This window comes from Castor canadensis, chromosome 1, assembly GCF_047511655.1.
Source record: "Castor canadensis chromosome 1, mCasCan1.hap1v2, whole genome shotgun sequence".
Classification (NCBI taxonomy): domain Eukaryota; kingdom Metazoa; phylum Chordata; class Mammalia; order Rodentia; family Castoridae; genus Castor; species Castor canadensis.
The window spans coordinates 9404431-9425473 of NC_133386.1; the positions used below are offsets into that span (position 1 = coordinate 9404431).

At 47.6% G+C, this 21043-nt stretch overlaps 2 protein-coding genes across 14 annotated transcripts in view; both read right to left on the reverse strand.

Moving 5' to 3' along the window:
* Window positions 1-1195, reverse strand: part of Synj2 (synaptojanin 2) — a 103463-nt gene extending 102268 nt beyond the window's left edge. For 5 of the 10 annotated variants that reach the window (XM_074071482.1, XM_020156868.2, XM_074071447.1 and 2 more), the window contains exon 1: window positions 993-1194. In XM_074071482.1, coding sequence (XP_073927583.1) covers window positions 993-1119 — 127 coding nt within the window. In that variant the 5' untranslated portion in view covers window positions 1120-1194. Of the gene's footprint in view, window positions 1-992 lie in introns of all 10 variants that reach the window. The other 5 variants (XM_074071464.1, XM_074071521.1, XM_074071501.1 and 2 more) reach the window with 3 other exon arrangements.
* Window positions 1196-17587: 16392 nt separating this feature from the next.
* The window catches only part of Snx9 (sorting nexin 9), a 97515-nt gene continuing 94059 nt past the window's right edge, over window positions 17588-21043 (reverse strand). For all 4 annotated transcript variants that reach the window (XM_020156870.2, XM_074071593.1, XM_074071578.1 and 1 more), the window contains 2 exons: window positions 20870-20961; window positions 17588-19208 (listed from right to left, as the gene is read on the reverse strand). In XM_020156870.2, the coding sequence (XP_020012459.1) occupies window positions 19161-19208; window positions 20870-20961 (140 nt within the window). In that variant the 3' untranslated portion in view covers window positions 17588-19160. The remainder of the gene's footprint in view (window positions 19209-20869; window positions 20962-21043) is intronic.

A 21043-nucleotide genomic window follows, 5' to 3' on the forward strand; every position in this document is an offset into this window, starting at 1 on the left:
GGGAAGGGGGAAAGGGGGAAGAAATGACCCAAACATTGTATGCACATATGAATAAAATAAAAATTTTTTTTAAAAAAAAGTGTGCTGTCTGGTGCATTTGCCACCACCTAAAGTACAACTGATGTTGCTCTGCACTTTATCAAAGTACACCAGAAAGATGGTCCAGGTGGAACCCACTGTTGGAAGCCTGCTCTCCGGGATTCCAGGTTAAAATTCTAGCAATCCTCATGAAAGTCAACCACAAAACTAGTGATCAGGAAGCTGGCCGCACTTGGAAGTCATGGCATGAAATTACCAAATAGCCACACAAAAGTCAGATGGCGAAGCAAGTATCTTAGAGGCCTCTGAAACCCTCCGTTTGTCCATCTGTAATATGGGGACAGTAACAGGGTTATAGTGAAGCCTAAGTGAGACTGTCTCTAAAGTCCTTAACACAACGGCAGTCTCAAGGTGTCTGAAGTCTACAGGTGAAACACTTCGGTTTATTATCGCCTAACGCCCGACGGAAAGATCAAGTCACCAGATAATACACTTGCTTTCCAGTTATGTCTATAGATCACCGTACTGATGCTTCCGACCAAGAATTTACATGAGACAGAAGTGCCATGGACGGCTTCCCCAAGTCTGTTTCGGTACCTGGGTCCCATGCCTTAATGGAGCGGAGCCACAATACAACCCAAAGGGCAATGGCCGCTTTCCCCAACAGGTGTACAAGAGAGCGAACGGGACACATGACCTGGAGATTCCGAAGTCAATCTACTGATGTCGTCAGCGCCCTGACCAAGGGCCAGGCGTACAAAGTCAGAGCCGCCCCTGGCTGTCCAGGACCAGAACTCTCTCTGGGGACACAGCGGCGGTGCCCGGCCAGCCAGGGGTGCATTCTGACGCCCCGCGCCCCCGCCGCCCTGGTGGTCCCCTGGGGCAGGACGGCGCCGGTCTCCCGAGGTCCCCACGTCGCCGACCGCACGGGACGCCGAGGGCGCGGCACTCACCCAGGGTGGCCACCGTGCCCGCCTCGAAGAGCAGACAGTCGCCGCGACCGCGCGCCTCCAACAGGACGCTGCTGTCGCCCGCCGCCTCCAGCCGCGCGAGCAGCCGCAGCCCTTTGCTCAGGGCCATGGGCGCCGGGCCGAGGGCGCGCAGCCCGCGACGGCTCCTCGCGCTCCCGCAACTTCCAGGACTTTCGCTGGACTCGCCGAGCTCCCGCCCCGCCGGGCTCCTCCCCGGCCGCCTCGGGGCCGCCTCCCGGGCTCCTCCCCCTCCGCCGCCGCCGCCGCCGCCGCCGCCGCCGCGCCGCGCCGCGCCGACCCGGCAGGTGAGGGCGCGCAGCCGCCCGACCCGGCCCGACCCGGCCCGACCCGGCCCGCTCGGCCCCGGCGCCGCGCTCCCTCCGCGGCGAGGCAGCTGCGCGCGCGCCCGCGTGGAGACGGCCGCGGCCGAGGCCGGCGCGCGGACCCGGCGTGCGCTCCCCGTGCCGCGGGCTGGGGCCGAGCCCGGGTCGCAGCCGGGGACGGAGATTCCACACATTCCTCGCTGCGGAGGAGGCTGCCAGCCGCGGGGGGCCTGGGGAGCCCAGAACCTTCCCCGACGCCCGCCCGCAGCCTTATATGGGCAGCCCGGGGCCGCTGAGCCCTGCCCGGCTGGAAACCACCGGCCGCCCACCCCGCCCCCGCCCGGGCTGTCCCTGGACGGGTCACTTGGGCGCTGTGCCTCAGTCTCCCTGATGGGGAAGCTGCGGGTATGGCTGGCTTGCTTTGTAGGGTGACAGTGAGGACTGAGTTAACTAAGACTCAGTGAGGGCCTGGCGCCATGGACAATGCTACCTGTTTCTGGTCTTTTGTGCCGCAGGGCATTGTGATCCACTGTCCACGCCAGGCACTGGAGTTGCCAGAGACAACAGGGACCAGCCGTGACCCCCAGACCATGACCCTCATGTACTGTATGACCTTGACTTCCTATGACCTTCACCTGACAGTGACAGACCTTTCCTACAACGGACTGCAGCACATGTCCCTGTATGGGATTTATAGTGTGCGGCCTACAGCTGGGCAACTGAGGCAGGCATTGCATTCTGTCCTTAAGCCCAGGTCTAGCAGGACTGGCCTGCAAGGAGACTTGTCCAGGCAGTCAGGCTTACTCCGACTCACCCTTGGGTGGGTTTGGAGGTTTCCTTGCCTTCTCTTGCAGTGACTTAGTGCAATGGCACCCATCAGGCGCCCCCAGACAACCAGATGCCACTGTCCTGCCCAGTTCTGCTGCACTGAGAACTAGAACACCGTGGGCCAAGCTGTTTGTCTCTTGGGCCTGTCCCAGACAGCTGCCCCTGGCTCCAAGCAGGACACTGTGCTGTCCTGTAAACATTCTCCCCAGGGATTAGCAGACTTTTGATCCTCAAGGGACAACCCCCCAGGCAGTGATTTGGGAGATAAACACAAATAAGCCAGGCCGAGCTTCTGATCTTCTTGTGCCATCAGCACCTCGCCCAGATTCAACCACAATTTGGTGGAAAACCCAGGCATGGAGCTCCTAAGCTGCTTCAACTGTTCCTTTCTCTGTAAGTGGAGATATCACTACCTCATGAAAACAGTGTGGCCATTAAATTAAGCAGATTAGCCTGTGGTCCATTCTTTCTTCCCTTTTAATTCAAACTCAGTTCTTCAGGAAGCCTTCCTGGAATGCTGGGTCCCAGGCAACACGGTTTATATTCACTCGGATGCTGAGAGGGACTCATCAGTTCTCACTTGCTCAAAGGTTGCTTGAGAAGTGTTTTTATATTAATTATTATTTTTTTAAGCACTGTTCCACAAAATAGGCACTAAGGGCAGCAGGGAGGGGACCACGTTTCTATTTTATTTTCTCTCTCCTCTTTTCTGCCCAACGTGACATAATTTTAAATTCTGCACGATGGCCTGCAACAACAAACTTCCAGTTCAACTGTAACATGCCACAGATGGGAAACTCAACTCCGCTTTGGGCAATGTTAAAATACACACCTGAGGCTCAGAAATGTACGGGGAGGCTATCCCCTGTCTCTGACAACGTAGAGCCTACTGGGTTTCAAGTCTCTGCCCTCTGGTTTCAGGCAGCACAGTTAAGCAGCGCCATCCTTCCATGCCCACTGTCTTGTCCACCACACAGCAGCTGGACATTGGCACTTTAGCAGTGGAGGGTAACCGCCTGGAGGCACTCAGGAGAAAGGCCACACGGCCTGGGGAACAAGGGGCCCTTCTGTGTCAGGAGGATAGGGAACATCTCACTCCTGAGGTGTACAGTCTGGAGGGCACAGAGTTGGGGAGGGAGAGGAGTTGGGTTAGAAGCCACCCAGCCTCCCACACCCTGTAGCCACAGCAAACAAAGCCACAGCAAGTTAACAAAGCAAAGAAAGAGGGGGTAGTTAGCAGACATGTGTTAAGCCCTAACCCAGAAAGGGATGCTATTTGGAGGTGGGACCTCTGGGAGGCAATTGGGTTAGATGAGGTCTTGAGAGTGAACTCTACACAATGGGAATGATAGGCTCAGTGTCCTTATAACAAGAGACTGTAGTGAGGCTCACGTCTATAATCCTAGCTGCTCAGGAGGCAGAGATCAGAGGAGGATTTTGGTTCAAAGCCAGCTACAGCAAATAGTTCACAAGACCTTATCTCACTTATCTCGAAAAATACCCAATCAACAAAGGGCTGGAGGAGTGGCTCAAGTGGTAGAGCACCTGCCTAACAAGCATTGAGGCCTTAAGTTCAAACCCCAGTACCGCCAAAAAAAGAAAGAAACTGGAGAGTTTACCACCCCCACTGCAGGCAAGGAAAAGCCACACCCAAAGGCAGCAGCTCTCTGCAGGGGAGTGGAACAGGCAGGAGAAGTCAGGTGTCTGCAACCCAGGGAAGGGTGGGGAGGGAAAGACTAGCAAGAAGGCGCTTAGGGCATCCCTTGGAGCCCTGAGCAGTCGGTCAGTAGTTAAAAGTCCCAGGCAGTAGCAAGGAGGAACCTTGGTTTGGTGAGAGGTAATGGTGACCTTTGACTCATCTAGAGTTTCATTAAGCTGCTTGCAAAGAATGGAGGCTAAGAAAATAAATACAGAGGCAGGCAGAGGGAAAACCAGGGACCGGCAGGCCAGACCTGTGCATGTTGGAAGGCAGGGGAGGAGCAAAGGAAAGGTAAAGATGCCTGCATGGAAGGGAAGTACCCACCTCTCATTGGGGGAGTTGGGGGGGAAAGGGGTTGAGAGGACAATGCCATGTGGAGACAGAAAAGAGGCGGTCACAGGGCCTGTAATGAAGGTGGAGGGAGGAGCACTATTTTCTCTCTCTGGAGAGAGCTCCCAAAATGCTAAAAAAAAAAAGTGGGCATGGGATTGAGCAGAATGGAAAAGTCCAGAGCATCTTCATGTCTTTGTGGCCTGCAGAATCCAAGGCACACTCTGAAGATCCTTGGGTCTGAGCAGAGACAAATAGGCAGAGCTGGAGGCAGCCTCGGGCTGATCATCTCTCTGGTCTCTCTGCAACGTTCTCTATCCTTTTGTCTTTACCTTAAAAATACATCACAGTAGCCCGCTGCTTCTCAGGTCAAATGGCTAGAGCCCCTGCTGGGGCTGCTCTCAGACAGCCTGTTTCAGAAGCAGGCAAGGGAGCTTTGCCAGCCTCTGGAGGTGGGGTCTGGGTGGGGCACCCCACCTCCACTGTTACCACCTGGTTTGTCATCTGAAGTCAGGAAGGAGTCACCCTCCTACTCCCCTGGCTCTGGGAGCAGCTGGAGTGGTCCTGTTGGCATACACCTGCTCAGCTTCCTCAGCTGTGCTGTCCGTGGCTTGACCTGTCACAGCTTTGACCTCACTGCTCTTCTTGTCTTTCTTCCAATGCACCAGGTGCTCCCTGCTCAGGGGCCTTGCACTTGCCTTCATTTTCTCCCCAAAACATTGAAGTCTTAAGCCCCAGTTCCTCCAAATGTGATGGTATATAGAAATGGGGGTCTCTAAAGAGCTGACTACATCAAAACAAAATCATTAGGGCAGTCTGTAATGCAACATGACTGGTGGCCTTATAACAAGAAGAGGTTAGGTCACAGCCTTGTGCATACAGAGGGAAGGCCATGTGAAGACACAGGGAGAGGGTGGCCATCTAAAAGCCAAGGAGTGGCCTCAGGAGAAGCCAAGGTGCCAATGCTTTGATCTGGACTTGCAGCTTCCAGAACTGTGAAGAAGTTCCTTGTTATGGCTGTCTGAGCAGAATAGCACACTCCCCACATTTTGTATCTCTTTCCTGTTTTATTCGTCTAGTTAGCTCTTACCATTCTCTAACAAATTTGTTGAGTTACTCTCAATTAAGAGAGTATCCTATGGTAGGAGCTCCCAGTCAGGGTTTTTGTTTTGTTTTCTTTAGTGTTATCTGTTCCCAGTGTATCCCTAGTGCCAAGACTAAGCCTGATACATAGTTGGCACCTGGAATGGATGGATCTTCTTAGGTGTCATCCAGTCTCTGTGGAAGTGGAGGATTTGCTCTTTTGGTTGTCTGTAAGAGTTGTTCTCAATCTGCTTAACTGAATATGCACTAACCAACTACTAAGTGCTAAGCATTGTAGATGGTAGGGGTAGGATATGGCAGTGAACCAGACACAAATCTCTGCCAGAGATGTGCCAGGTGGTGGGAGTGCCATGAAGGACAAGGAGATGGGGAGTGGTAGGAGGGGCTGGGCTGCACGACTTTCAGCAGGGGCCATAAGGTCCTTGGAGAAGTGAAACTTGAGTTAAGAGCTAAAGTAAGTGAGGTGATGAGTAACATGGGCATCTGGGATCAACCAGCTCAGGGATCAACCAGGACCAAACTCTGAGGAGGAACAGCCTGGCAAGTTCAGGAACCCATAGGGAGCAAGGGGAGGAGCTGGAGAGGGGTTCAGAGGACAATGTGTGCTACAGGACACTGTGATGACACTGGCTTTTGTGAAGAGTGATGGGCAGAGGAGCAACATGCTCAGATTTTTTTTCTACCTGCTGAGTTGAAACCTGAGCACAAGGTGAGGCTGGTAGGAGGCTACTGCAACAACCCAGATTGTTGCTGGTGCTACCAGGACCTGGATGATCACTCTTGAGACAGGGTTGAACTCTGAAGGTCAGGTTCACAAGGCGCACTGCTGAAGCTGATGGGATGAGAGGAGAGCAGGTGTTTAGTTGACTCAGATCTTTGGCCAGAGCCTCTGGAAGAATCAGCTGAGATGCGATGGCTATGAGAGGGGCAGAGGATGGGGCAGGCAGGAGGGGCATGTTACAAATTCAGGGGGACATCGAGTGACCATGGGCCATGCATGACTACGGTCTAAGGGTGCAGTCAGAATAGAGATGTAAGTATGGAAGCATCAGTGTCCAAAATAAAATCAGATCCAACTTTGAATTTTTGCAGTTTAGTGTGTATACATAAAAACAATTTGCTAATTGGGAGACCAGCAGCCCAAAGTGTCAAAAAGTCCCTTCATTACAGAAATGGCACGGACTGTAAAGCATAAGGAAGAGGGATCTGACAGTTTGATGATTGGCTATTAAAGAGTAACATTCTTTATAAGCAAGTAGAGCTGTTTAAGCAAGTAGAGCTGGTTGGTTTCATTTCATTGACTGATACTGACAAGGACATAGGCTTACTCTTTGTGGCTTATGATAGGGGCTAGTGTGTGAGGGAATTGGGAAGACTTAGGTTTGGTTACATGGTTATGGCTACTGGTTGGGTATAACTGGATATGGCCGCCGTCTTTGTTTTTCTTTGACCACAGCAAAACAGTATTTAAAGTCTTGAGCCTGAGTGCTTTTACCAGGGCTTAGTGCTCAGCTAAGGTCAGGTTCACAAGGTGAGAAAGGGGAAGAAGCCCAACCTGAGTTCAAGAGTTCTGCCATGAAGACCTGAGGCAGAGGAAGAGGCTCCAGCAAAGGTCAGGCCAGGAGGTCCAGGGAAGTTGGAGGACAGCCAACAGCATCAGGAATCCAAGGGGAAATGAGTGTTTCAAGCCATGGGTCAGTGATGGCCAAGGCTGTGATGGGGCACAAAACATGAGGACTATGCAGTGTCCTCTGGATTTAGCTGTGTGAAGGTCATAGCTGACTGACCTTTACGGGAGCAATCTCAGAGAACGGGTGGGGACACAAGTAGTGAGTGTTTTTATAGCCCGTTTGACCTTTCCCTCTAGTTGTCAACTTTTGATTACTAAAAGGATGTGATGACAGTGCCCTTCCTCCCTGTCTCCCAGGGAAACTCTGATTCCTGGAATGGCCCCTCATGCCCACTCCTTCCACTGCTCTCACTAGCCTTGTTTGTCTTGGGATGTCATCCAGTTTCCCTGCTTCAGAAATGTGGTGGTATGTTGGACATAATCGCTAAGAAGGGCCTGACTCAGGTGGAACACAAAAAAAACAAGGAGACCCACAATGTTCGGGGCTGGTTTCAATTTCATGCAACGTTTGTTTTCCTTAAAACAGTTTCATTAAGTGTACTACTAGTCATGATTTAATTTTTATACTTTAGTAAGAGTTTTCACTCAAATGGATTTATAAATTAGAAAATACCTTTTTTTTTTTTGTGGTGCCTCTTCTTGCCCATTTTATGCTGCTGTCTCAGAATCAACCATTTTTTCAAGAAGCCTTGCTTCTTGGTGGAAAAAAGAATTTAAGGACCACAGTAGGTGTTCTGGCACCTGCTAATTTGACCCCATGATCTCACAAAGGAATGGCCTGATCATCCCAGGACAATTTTATGGTTAAGTTCATTTTCTCTAAAACCAGGACTTTAGCCTTCTCTTTCCTCATACATCTTATTCCCTTTCTTCCCCTCCAAGGCTTTCCAGCTTCCTACAGCCCACAAAAAAACTTCCTCACTTTCCCATTATGGAATCTTCCAGTATGCTAGAATTACCCCATTTTCTTCCAAAATCCCTGTTTCTTCCACCTCATCCACCTGTTCATTTGCTTCTCCCAAGGACCCTGTCCCCATTTCTCCCCCTCTCCCAGCTGGTTCCTAGCAGGATATAAATGTATTCCAGCGACTCTCACACAACTCCACACTACACCCTTTCTCATTGTGGTTCTTTCCAGGGATCTTGGAGATTAGTTGGAGCCAGTCTGTAGGATCATGGGAGTTTGGGGGAGTATTGTTTAGGCGGGTTGGAAATAAGACTGGAGCTGTCTCCTGGGCACTGAGCATCAATTCTAAACCCAACATAAGTCAGTCTCACGTGGGGTAGTTTCTCTTCTTGATCACCACCACCCTGTTGTTCCTTGGACTCTGGTGGCAACTGGCCTCCTGTTTCCAAGGTCCTCCCTGCATGGCACACACAGTGAGATGGGGCTGTGGGCAGCAGGCTTTGGGGAGGGCCTGCTCTTCTCACGAGGCTTGCCTGGCCCTGCTGTTCCCCCATCCACCTTCCTCACTCTCCCTTCCACTGCCGTATTCCACGTATACCACCCTGGCTTGGTGACTGTGCTAAGTCCTGACTCAGGACACCCCTTTGCCCAGTTTCCACGAACCATGTTCCACTGGTTGAGTCCTTCCCAGTTTTCTTTCCTCAACCTACAGGTGACTTGCCACTCTGTTCCCCTACCACACCATCCTCTTCTTCTCCTTCCCAAAGCTTAGCTCTGCAAGCATCCATGGATCTGTGCTTTACTGGGTTGCTTTTGCCAGACAGAATCCCACAGGGGGCTTCTGCAGCCGGGCAGCCAGGTTGGCATCCTGAGTTTACCCTTTCCATCTTTGGCAATTTACTTAATATCTTGGGATGTTAAGTAAACATCATCTTTTAAGTAAATCATCTTTTGCATGGTGATGAGAATGAGGCGCAGTGACAACTGCCAAAGGCTTATGTGCAACAGGCCGTTTTAAGTACGAGCTATTGCTGCAATGTGTCTCCCCGCTGTCTTGCTGGCCCCAGCTGCAGAATCCCCAGGTGGACTGACAGTGTCGGGTGTTCAGTGAGCATGAAGAACTGAATGGGGCGTGAACACCTGCATCAGAGCTGGGTAGGAGACTGAGCCTGTGAAGTGGATACTGGGTAAACAGCAACTTGGCTGGGTTGGGTCTTGGTCTTTCATTCCGTAAGTTAGAATCCAAACCCTAAAACAGATGCACTAGTAACACAAGAAAAAAATGGTGTTGCCGGACACGTAGAAGTAGTGTTCTGTGCTCTCGTCTTAGGCAGCCTGAGGCCCAGGATCAACACGAGTTCACCCTCAGACTGAGCAGACAGTTACCAGCTGGGAGGAAAACAAGACAGTCCCTTCCTGGCTTTCTGGTGTCCGTCATCACAGAGACAGCTGTGCCTTTGCAAAGCCCACCTCATTGGTGTTAGGAGGAGCCTCAAGTCATGGCGGTGAGGACTGAAGTCACTTAGCCCAGTTCCTGGAAAGCTTTTCTGGGGCTGTGGACTATCAGGCCAGGTGATGGAGAGCAACTGACAGAACAGTTGGTTTGGAAATTTGTTACGTTACTTTTGGTAAAAACAGCCCATGAGCACCAATATGAGTCCATGCCCACAGGTACACATGAATTAAGATGGGTCTCAGGGCTTTCCAAGCAGCACAGCCCTCCAGACTGTGATCTCTCAAGATGGCACCAAGTCAGCCAGGGGTCAAGGGTTCCCCAGACACAAATTAAACCCCCACCAGCATGTGCTTGGCTGCTCTAGACCACCCTTCAAACAGTGGTGAGGTCCTCTGGCCCCAGGTCCTGGTGCCTCCTTTCTTCCTGGTCTATTCCTGAAAGTCAACAAACCTGTTGGTTGGGTGGAATGACAGAGAATATGGCTGATGTGGGCACCTGTCACTCTGAGACCAGGGAGCCTAGTTCTCTTCTGCAGCCAATGACAAGCTCCCCCACAGAGGTGCTAGACTGGCAGTTGGACTTCACAGCTGGCAAAACAACTGAAAGCACACCTGACACAGGTGGGGGGCTTCCCAAACCAGGAACAGCAAGCTGTCCTTGTCATTAGCAGAATGGTGCTCCATTCAGGGAGAACCCGCTGGGGACAAGATGTTTCCAGACTGGAATCTGGCTGTTCCCTAACAGTCACCTGAGGAAGATTGGTAGGGCCTCTGACAATGCACCCTTGGCACAAAAGCTGGCAGATCGAGCAACAGGGGATGGGGAGGGGGGTCACAGCTACCAAGCCTTCCCAGGGTTTCCCTGCACAGGGGGTACCCCCCACCCTCCACAATGCTCCCATTCAGGGGAGGAGCAACCTAACTCTTTCCTGTCTTTAATCCTTCCCCAGAAACTGCCCTCTTCTGATTGGGTTACGAGATTCATACATTAAAAAAAATACCACGAAGTGTTTTATAAAAAGGCCTGGACACTTGCCACTCCAGAACAGCAGAAAAGTTACAGAGGGGTAAGTTTTGGTTCAACATCCAGAAGTCCTTTCTAGCACTAGAGGGGTGCTGAGGACCAGCTCCCATTCCAGTAGGGGGGCAAACAGTAGCTGAGCGCTGACCCCAATTCATGACTATGTGAGAAAGGAGTCATTATACAATGCTGTTTTTAATGTGTGTTTAAATAGAAATTTTAAAATTCTAAAATTTGCTTCACCAAAAAGTTTTGAAAAGTAAAGTGAAGCTGCCAATTACTACATGGTGATTCCCTTTTGAATAAAATCAATTTAAGTTTAAACATATTGTAGCCTGTAACATATTTATAAATCTTGTAACTTCATAGCCAATGTATAAGCTGCACTGTGGAACTGGCTGAAAGTAACAGAAAACTCAATTATCGTTTTTTTTTTTTTTTTTGAGACAGTCTTGTTATGTAGCCAGGCTGATCTTGAACTCAACATCCTCCTGCCTCAGCTTCTTAAGTGCTGGAATTACAGGTGTGAACCAACACAGCGACTTTTAAAGTCTTAGATCAACAAGAACCTTCAGGACCATGCAGGACTGGGGCAGCCACCCAGCAATGCCACCAAGGATCCCAGTGAGCTCCTTCTTTCTTTTGCCTTTCCTTAGCATGATGGCTTTTTGTTTATGGTTAAAAGCAGCTGCTTCAGATTGAGGGATCTCACTGATGTTCAAGGTAGGACAAAGACAGGACATAAAGTCAGTTGAATTTGTCCCTTCTATAAGGAAAAAGCGAAAGCACTAAAGACAAATTTCCACTGAAGATTCCTTGGCCATCAATACTCAGTCAAAAGAACAATGCAGGAGGTATCACAATACCTGACTTCAAACTATATTACAAAGCAATAATAATAAAAACAGCATGGTACTGGCACAAAAACAGACATGAAGACCAGTGGAACAGAATAGAGGATCCAGATATGAAGCCACACAACTATAAGCAACTTATCTTTGACAAAGGAGCTAAAAATATACGATGGAGAAATAGCAGCCTCTTCAACAAAAACTGCTGGGAAAACTGGTTAGGAGTCTGCAAAAAACTGAAACTAGATCCATGTATATCACCCTATACCAAGATTAACTCAAAATGGATCAAGGATCTTAATATCAGACCCCAAACTCTTAAGTTGATACAAGAAAGAGTAGGAAATACTCTGGAGTTAGTAGGTATAGGTAAGAACTTTCTCAACGAAACCCCAGCAGCACAGCAACTAAGAGATAGCATAGATAAATGGGACCTCATAAAACTAAAAAGCTTCTGTTCATCAAAAGAAATGGTCTCTAAACTGAACAGAACACCCACAGAGTGGGAGAAAATATTTGCCAATTATACATCAGACAAAGGACTGATAACCAGAATATACAGGGAACTTAAAAAACTAAATTCTCCCAAAACTAATGAACCAATAAAGAAATGGGCATGTGAACTAAACAGAACTTTCTCAAAAGAAGAAATTCAAATGGCCAGAAAACACATGAAAAAATGCTCACCATCTCTAGCAATAAAGGAAATGCAAATTAAAACCACACTAAGATTCCACCTCACCCCTGTTAGAATAGCCATCATCAGCAACAACACCAACAACAGGTGTTGGCGAGGATGCGGGGAAAAAGGAACCCTCTTACACTGTTGGTGGGAATGTAGACTAGTACAACCACTCTGGAAAAAAATTTGGAGGCTACTTAAAAAGCTGGACATCGATCTACCATTTGATCCAGCAATACCACTCTTGGGGATATACCCAAAAGACTGTTACTCCAGAGGCACCTGCACATCCATGTTTATTGCGGCACTATTCACAATAGCCAAGTTATGGAAACAGCCAAGATGCCCAACCACTGACGAATGGATTAAGAAAATGTGGTATCTATACACAATGGAATTTTATGCAGCCATGAAGAAGAACGAAATGTTATCATTCGCTGGTAAATGGATGGAATTGGAGAACATCATTCTGAGTGAGGTTAGCCTGGCTCAAAAGACCAAAAATCGTATGTTCTCCCTCATATGTGGACATTAGATCAAGGGCAAACACAACAAGGGGATTGGACTATGAGCACATGATAAAAGCGAGAGCACACAAGGGAGGGGTGAGGATAGGTAAGACACCTAAAAAACTAGCTAGCATTTGTTGCCCTTAATGCAGAGAAACTAAAGCAGATACCTTAAAGCAACTGAGGCCAATAGGAAAAGGGGACCAGGAACTAGAGAAAAGGTTAGATTAAAAAGAATTAACCTAGAAGGTAACACCCATGCACAGGAAATCAATGTGAGTCAATGCCCTGTATAGCTATCCTTATCTCAACCAGCAAAACCCCTTGTTCCTTCCTATTATTGCCTATACTCTCTCTACAACAAAATTAGAGATAAGGGCAAAATAGTTTCTGCTGGGTATTGAGGGGGGGAGCGGGAGGGGGTGGAGTGGGTGGTAAGGGAGGGGGTGGGGGCAGGGGGGAGAAATAAACCAAGCCTTGTATGCACATATGAATAATAAAAGAAAAATGAAAAAAAAAAAAAAAGATTCCTTGGCCATGATGGTGGTTACATGGCCTTGGTGGATAGTCTCCAATTCCTTCAGTTGAGGTGGACAGAAAGAGGCTGGAAATGAATAGGCTGGGTTAGGTGACCGCAGAGTCTGCCTTGTCTAGCATAGCCAGGATCTGATTATCAGATTCGTTCTTTTAGCTTAGGGCTTGGTGCCGTCTTAGAAACTCAGTTGAAAACTCTTTTTCAAACTCATAAGAATAATGCGTGCTATTCTTACTAAAATAAACTTATTTTCATTTTTCCCATATGTTACTTATTTCCTTCCCAGGGCAAGCATAGTGACGTGGACAGGACAGGAATTCCTTCCAATTTGCTTGGAAGGATGTTGAGGCCCTGCTAGGACTGCTGACATCTCAAGGCCTGCCAGCTCCTCACCCAGGGCTTCACTTTTTTTTTTCTTTTTGTTTTTAGAGGGATGGGGTTTGAACTCAGGGCTTTGCAAAGCAGTTGCTCTACCACTTGAGCCACACCTCTAGTCCATTTTTCTCAGGTTATTTTGGAGATAGGTTCTCACCAACTATTTGCCTGGGCTGGCCTTGAACCTTGATCTTCCCAATCTCAGCTTCCAAGTAGCTAGGATTACAGGTATGAGCCACTAGCGCCTGGCTTCTGGCTTCACTCTTGATGTATTTGAGAGAACTTGTTTTCCTACCGTGGCATAGGCAAATTCAGCAGGCTAGGGTGGTTTCCTCACTTGCTGCTGACTCATGCACAGGTCACTGGTCTTTGCGACAAGCTCCAGAAACAGGAGGCTGACTTATTACCATATGCACGGCAGATCGCCACAGGAAGAGTGCCAGAAGCAGGTGGGGTGGTAGATAATGCTGGATAAACATGACACATGACGGCACTTTTGCAGGATCAAGCTGTGTGGCTGTTTAAACCCCAGAACTGAACAGGGCTTAGTGGGCACCGCTAAAGGGAAAGGCCATTGTCCACTCAGCTGGCTCAGTTCCACCTGAGGAGGCCTGCCTTCTCTGGCTCCCTAAAGAACCCTGGCTACAGGGGGTATTAGGTTTGATTCTCAGCCACCCACGCTCTGTATATAAAAATGCCCTGAGGTTGGTGTCTGTAGGCATATTTACAAATTAAACACCAGCTGCATGAGGTGGCCTGCCTGGAACCCCCGGGACCAGTGGGTGACTTAGTTTCTGCAGCTGCTGCAAGCAGTGACTCACTCCCTCCCTCTTCAGACTCCACTGCCCGGACAGCTGGGCTTTCCCACTGCATTCGGGATTTGCTCAGTCAGCTAAATAAGCTTTTTCTGCCTCAATGCTGGGCTGGGCAGGAAGCAGTGAAGCCTTCTCTGCTTTCCTTTCCTCTCCTCTGCCATGCCTGTGTTTTCTTTCCCAAACCCTAGTTCAAATCTGTAGTTGCATGTGGCACTGGCTAGGGGAGGGGGCAGCCTCTCAGAACCCTCTCCTCCCCCACACTGGGCTGCTTGCCTTGCCTCCCTCATTGAGCCAAAGGTGTGGAAGTCTTGGGTGTGCTGTCACTCACACAGTCAGCCTGAGCAGAAAAGACTTCCACTGCTGACCTGGGGCCATCAGCCAGAACCTTTGAGGGCTGAGGGGAAACTGACTCCACACACGACAAAGTACTCAACCCCTCCCGGCCCCTGCCCATGACTTTCCTTCAACCCCGTGCTGTCAGAAAAAGGCAAGAGGAGGGGAAGCAATTCCAAGAACAGAAAGCAGTAACACCAAAGGAGATCAAGGTTTGGCTGGGCATGGACACTGATTTTGTCTTAAAGCAGCAGCCCTAAATCTTGAAGGATCTGATGAGAGGTACAAATCTTTTCCCCAGGAAAAGAGCAGAATAATGCACACGAATAGTTTGCCTCCAGTCTGTGCGTCATCCATAATCCTGTTTCTCCTTCAGGATTATATAGGCCATTGCTACAAGAAATCTTATTTTAGAAGTTACAAGAAGCTGCTGTCCAACTTCCTCTAAAGGTGGTTAGAAAGTAAGTCTTAACTTCAAAGAAATGTCCTTTGCCATTAAGAGGATTGAGACACGCCATGCAGTGATAGAGTTCACCAGTGTCTGCTTCTGCTGTGCCACAAACCCACCACGTGTGCTAACGTGCCATGCTCTGTGTAGGTGTGTGAATTACCAGCCACTGGAAGTAATTTAAAGTCATCACTGAAAGATTTCAATCTCAATACAATGAATCATTTGCTTCTGTCAATGTTTGTTTTGCTTCCTCCCGCTCTTCATGTCAGGATGGACTGAAAAGTTTCCATATGGTTTTCAAATCCTCCTGCTTCATTAAGCCAACACATTTTCAGACATCTGTTTAGGGTCAGGGTGTGTGCATATTCTAGTTCGATAAAGAAAAAGGGATGTATTAGTTAGGACAAGTGAGACAACACCCACTGCATAACAAATCTGAATTCCAGGGTTCAGCATAGCACCTTGTTTCTTGCTCATGCAAACTGCCATCTCTTTCTTCTCCCTGTGACTTTAGTTCAGCCTTTTTATGTCAACACTTAATTCCACTGTCATGGGAAGGAAGGGCCAGAGGGAGGAGCACTGACAATTATATGTTCCCAAATATGTTTTTTGACAAGTCACGTAGATGGCAATTTCTTGCTGTGTCCTCTACCACAGGCGCAAACGGTATCTCACGGCCTCTTTCATAACGGCACCAATCCCCCTAGAGGGCTCTGAGAAGAGCGGGGAGTCCCCTTGACACTGACTGAAGGTTGTCCTATGTATTCACAGGAGAGCAGAAGCAGCATCCCCAAAAATCAATAAGCAGGCCACACATTCCCGGAACCCCTGGCCAGGACTGGATGCAGGACGGACAGTCCCAGCCAGAGTTTGAAGACATGGTTAGGTAACGCATTTGACAAGATCTTTAGTAAGGACAAAACAAATTCTACACTTAAAGGCTGCTCTGGTCCCACTTGCTAACGGTTAACAGCAAACCTGTAAATGAAACTTCCCAGGAAACAGTAACTTTCCATTTCTTCCTCCCACAGTCCCACCTTGTGACTGACCACTCTCTCTCTGTCTCTTGGATGCAATGAGGATAGTAGCCATCCTTTTGCGAACAGCTTGTTTCACCTTGCATGACGCAGACAAGGCCCACCATGAAGCTCTGTCCTGTTTTTTTTTGTTTGGTGGCACTGAGATTTGAGCTTGCTAGGCAGTGCTCTACCATTTGAGTCACACCTTCAGCACTTTTTGCTTTAGGTGTTTTTCAAATATTGTCTAGACTTTTTTTTCACCTATGCTGGCCTGGACAGTGATCCTTCTACTTATGATTCCTGAGTAGGTGGGATGACAGGCACATGCCACCACATCCCAGATTTATTGGTTGAGATGGGGTCTTTCTTCCAAAGCTGGTCTTGAACTGTGATCCTCCCAATCTCTGCCTCCTGAGTAGCTAGGATTACAGGTGTGTGTCATTGTGCTCAACGTGTCCTGTTTTCTTGTTTTTATAGTTTTACCACTTTAAGAAATATACTGCAGTACTTTAATTCCCCACCTTTAGGTCGGATCTCCTCATCTCCTCTGATCAATGGGACTGATCATGTTGGGAAAGGGAATCACACATGGCCCATGACAGTGGCCTCAACCAGAATGTTTCTTCATGTAGGGATAAGGGCCTGTGCTGGGCCTGTCTGTGCTTGGGAATATCTTTCCTGTTGTGTGATCTGCATTTTTGTTCTTCAGCAGGAGTCCAATATGGCACTTGGCCAACCCCACTGCTCTGCTCCAAGAGGGAAGAAATGGGGTCCTTACCTTGCAGTGCAGAGAGGTGTATGCTGGCACTTCCTGCCATGGGGAACTGGTGCCCATGAGTGAAGCTGACCACGACTCTATCTCTCCTCTGTATGAGGAAAGCCTTTTTATACCCAGTACCTGTGGGGAATGTCGATCCCGACACCTGCCAACCTTGAGGTGGGTTGACATCCTCGGACTGCCATTCCTGGGGGCAAACAGTGTTACCTGCTTGACAAATAGACTGGTCTTCTCTCCTACCATACTTTCCCTCTCTCCAAATACTTATGTGCTATTTGACCAATGTCAAGATTTGCAAAAGTTACAAGGTATAACAGTAGTTCTTTCTGTGGTATCTGAAGTATTTAGAAATCAAACATCAACATATAAGAGCCACCCTAGAGAATGAAATCTACACCACATCATTAAAACTTCTCACCTGAAGGAGAATCCTCTCAGTTCTAATACCCAGTGGATTATCTTTGATTTTCTTTCAAGTTCTCTTACTCTCCCTGGTTCACAATCAGCTATTATTGTTCAGCGTGTTCACGTTATCCCTTCTTCTTAGACTTCCATTTTCCTGGCCCAGTCCTTCTATAATTAAATCAGCACATCTGGAGGTCTGGAGGTGTGGCTCAAGTGGTAGAGCACCTGCCTAATTATATGCAAGGCCCTGGGTTCAAACCCCAGTACCTCAAAAGAAAAAAAAAAAATCACACCAGGGAGGAGGGCACAGGAGAACTGCATTTGTTTCTTATAGCTTATGACATGCTTCCAGGACTGATAACAGACTTAAGGAACTAAAGATTAATTCATGTCAGGAGAAATGTTTGTGGGAGAAAGTGATTACTTGACTTTTTTGGCAGCCAGAAGGAGAAACAAATAACAACAACAAACCAATCATACACAAAAACACCAAAAGTGTCTGGAAAAAGTGCACTGAGAATGTACTGCACAGTTTTCTAAACAATTTATTTATATGTCGACTTCTACATGCTCTTACATTTGTGTAAAATATTTATACATATTCTTTACAATTTGTACATATATTAAATGACTGTGTCATAAACATTATTCTATGGAATTTTATAAAAGAAAAATCAATGGGGAAATTACTTATAAACCATTAACAAAAACCCGTGATACTGAAGCCCAAGTCCTCACATTCATGTTCATTTGATTTCCTCATCACTTAGTTTTTGGTTTATTTATGCTGGCCCAGACTTTCTAAAGTGTAATCATGAGGTCAGGAAAATGAACACAGTAGGTCAGGTGTAAGGCCACTGTGGAAGGCAGAGCTGCCGCCTGCAGGACACACAGTGTGAGAGTGGCCAGATTTCAAGCTGGCAGCTGTGACCCTGTGCCATTAGCTGACGCAGTAGGATGCACACTCTGCCTGAAGGCCAGGATGGTCAGGATGACCATCATTCTGCACTCTGCACGCTTCTGCATGTAGTTCAGGTCACCACCAGTTGAGACCCTAAACTTTCCCATGCAGTGTGGAGAGGACAGGCGCTAAACTCAATTTCATTCCTGGAGAGAACACCTGAAAGCCTGCTGCTCTACACTGCAGAGTAAGTGGACGCCAGGCTACTGCCAGCACTTCTTCTGTCTATTGACAACTGAGGGATTAAGAGCAGGGGGGCTGGAAGCACTGTAGGAAGCTGGATGCTCCTTCCCCAGGCCTTCCCGGGCATAGGAATCAGGATGGGTATCCTCTCGGGAGGCAAAGCTGGAGAAGTTTTTAAAAAGTTTGACTTTTAAAAAAGTTTCTGACTCATTCTTTCCAGTATAAAACATGCCTTACCTGGGATTAGAAAGGAGTGCAAAGAGAAAGTACTGATCATCATTTAAGAGCAGCACAGGAAAAACGACCCAACAGGCATTGGGGGCCAGGTGGACCTGCTCATCTGCCAGGCTGTGACCACCAAAGAGACCTGCGATGGCCTATCTGCCATGCACCTCGAGGACGTGAACAGCCTGGGAGACTCTCTGCTTCTTTCCTCCTGAGAGGTGAGCACTTGTGTCATAGCTATGCCATTGAAGGGTGTGCAGACTTTCCAAACAGACAGGAACCCCAAAGGGCTGAGAATTATAAAAATATACAAACATACTTCTTTATCCTGGCATATTTTTAAGAAAGCATTTAGTAGTTAATTATCTGATATTAGGTAAGAACTAGAAGATCATGGGTAATGTATAAATTTTGATTCTATGTAAAATACAAGTGTGGGGGGGAGATCCCCTAATTCTCCATCCAAAATCCTGATAAACTTAAGTATTTTCCAAAAATAGAGACAATTTCCCTTGGTTTAAATAATGAGTGTGGAAATGAACCAAAGAAGACCATCCCTAAATAACAGCATTTATGCTGGCTAATAAAGAAAATAGGTTTCTTAAACTCCTATTTCTTTTTGGTTTTCTTCCTTTTTTTGTTTTCTTAGGAGAGGGAAAAAAATACTTTGAATTGCATTGCCCCAAGTTAGAAGGAAGCACTTCGGAGTTTTCTTCATGTTCCATTCTGTTCTACATAACAGGAAAGCGGCTGAGGGCCTGCCTCAGCTTTTCTGCAATCTGGCAAAAAAGCAAAGCAATTTTGAGACATTACTCTTGTTCTGACTTCACAGTATTCTCTATTTACAACTCCTATGAGTTAAACATTACAAACTTGTCAGACACTTTCACCAGTCTATGCTTCCTGTCTCTTCTGATGCACTGCTTGGAGACCCTCCTCCCCCACAGTGCACTGTTGACTGTGGAGTGAGGCAGCCCACAGGAAACCCTGCTCCCGTCCCCAATTAGCCCAGCCCTGTGGGTGCATTTCTAGACCAGCTATTTTTCCTCCAGAGTGTAGCAGCTCAGGTCACCACCCTTGCCCACAGTCCTTTTCTTTCCTGGGTAATTATGAAGGCCGCAGGCTCCCTGGGAGGTCAAGGCACCCCGAGTACACCTTGCTCTGTTACCATGCAGGGTGTGGACAATACATACACAGAGCATGCAATGCACTGCAATTTTGTTTACGTGCCTATGCCTCCCCTAAGGACACCAGGTGCAACCAAAGGCACGGATGTCATATTCATTCCCAGCTCCTAAACACTTGGAGGAGGAGCTAAATATGAGGTATGGACTCAATTCATGTTTGCCCTATGAACAAATACACAAATTTTAGCAATTTAAGGAGTACTCTGCCATAACTTAAATCTAAAATCTGGCAACACTGTATTGGTCACTTGTATTTATGTAAAAACAATTTTGTATTTTGAATTACAATGTCATTAATAACAGCATTAATAACAAACTCTTACAAACCAACATCAGAATTTCAAGAGTTGTCCTTCCAGTATTTTCTGAAACAAATCTAATTTTCTGATTAGATTACAAGTATAATCTAATTTTCTGAAACAAATGCAATCTAATACATGTTGAAAGGCAAAGACCTAATGGCACCAATTTATGAAAAAGCGTTCAGTTAAAGGACAGAGACCCCCATACTGTGAGGGAGAATGCTGCTTAAGTGAGTTCTTACAAGCTTGTCTCCCAAGCCAATTGTTTCAAATGCACAATTCACAAATATGCATTAAGGATGAATCAGCTTCCTTTCAAGAATTTATCACTGAGGACAGGTGTTTTGGCAGAGTGCAGCCCAAAGGTCACATATGCAGGGATGCAAGCTGAGAGAATACACAGGAGGGAATTCCATGGACTGGTTGGCCAGAATGAGCAAGCCAGGCCCCAGGTAGTTGTTACAAAGCTACAGAGCTCATCTTTAGACAGCTGAATCATTTACAGATCTGTTCTCCATATACTCTGTTAAACAAAAACACCACAAAATAGAGTTGTTCAAGTTTAAGTTTTCTGAATGAAATATTTAGGGTTTCATGCTCTCTTTGCCTTTCCTGCAGAGACTTGTTTGCTAACTGTGAGAACCTGGGTCACGAACAAAGGAAGTGTTTGGTTTTTCCTTTCCCAGCTGAGAGGATGCAGCCTCCAGAGCGGCAAGGTGACCTCATCACATTCAGTACTGTCCCTGTGCACAGGGGCACAGAGAAGCTGGGAAGGAGGAGAGGCCTCTTCCTCAGAAGAAGCCCTTAGAGCCCGTGGTACTCAAAAAGAAAGGGCAGATGGAATTTATAAAGATTTTTTTAAAAATTTAGCCTCCTTTGATGTATTACTTAGGATTAAAGATTACAAACATTAACTTTATATGGCCGAAAGGAATAGGAGGGGCCACTTACTGTTTCATAGAACTGCACTTGCTGCTCCAGGTAGAGGCGGATGACACTGTTGTAATCGTAGATCCGGTTACTGTGGAAGTGATTCATCTCAGCTACAATAAAACCAGCACAGCGATCAGTTTCCCCCAAGATTTTAAACAGCAACAGCTGTCTTCTCTCTTAGGTGAAACTCAT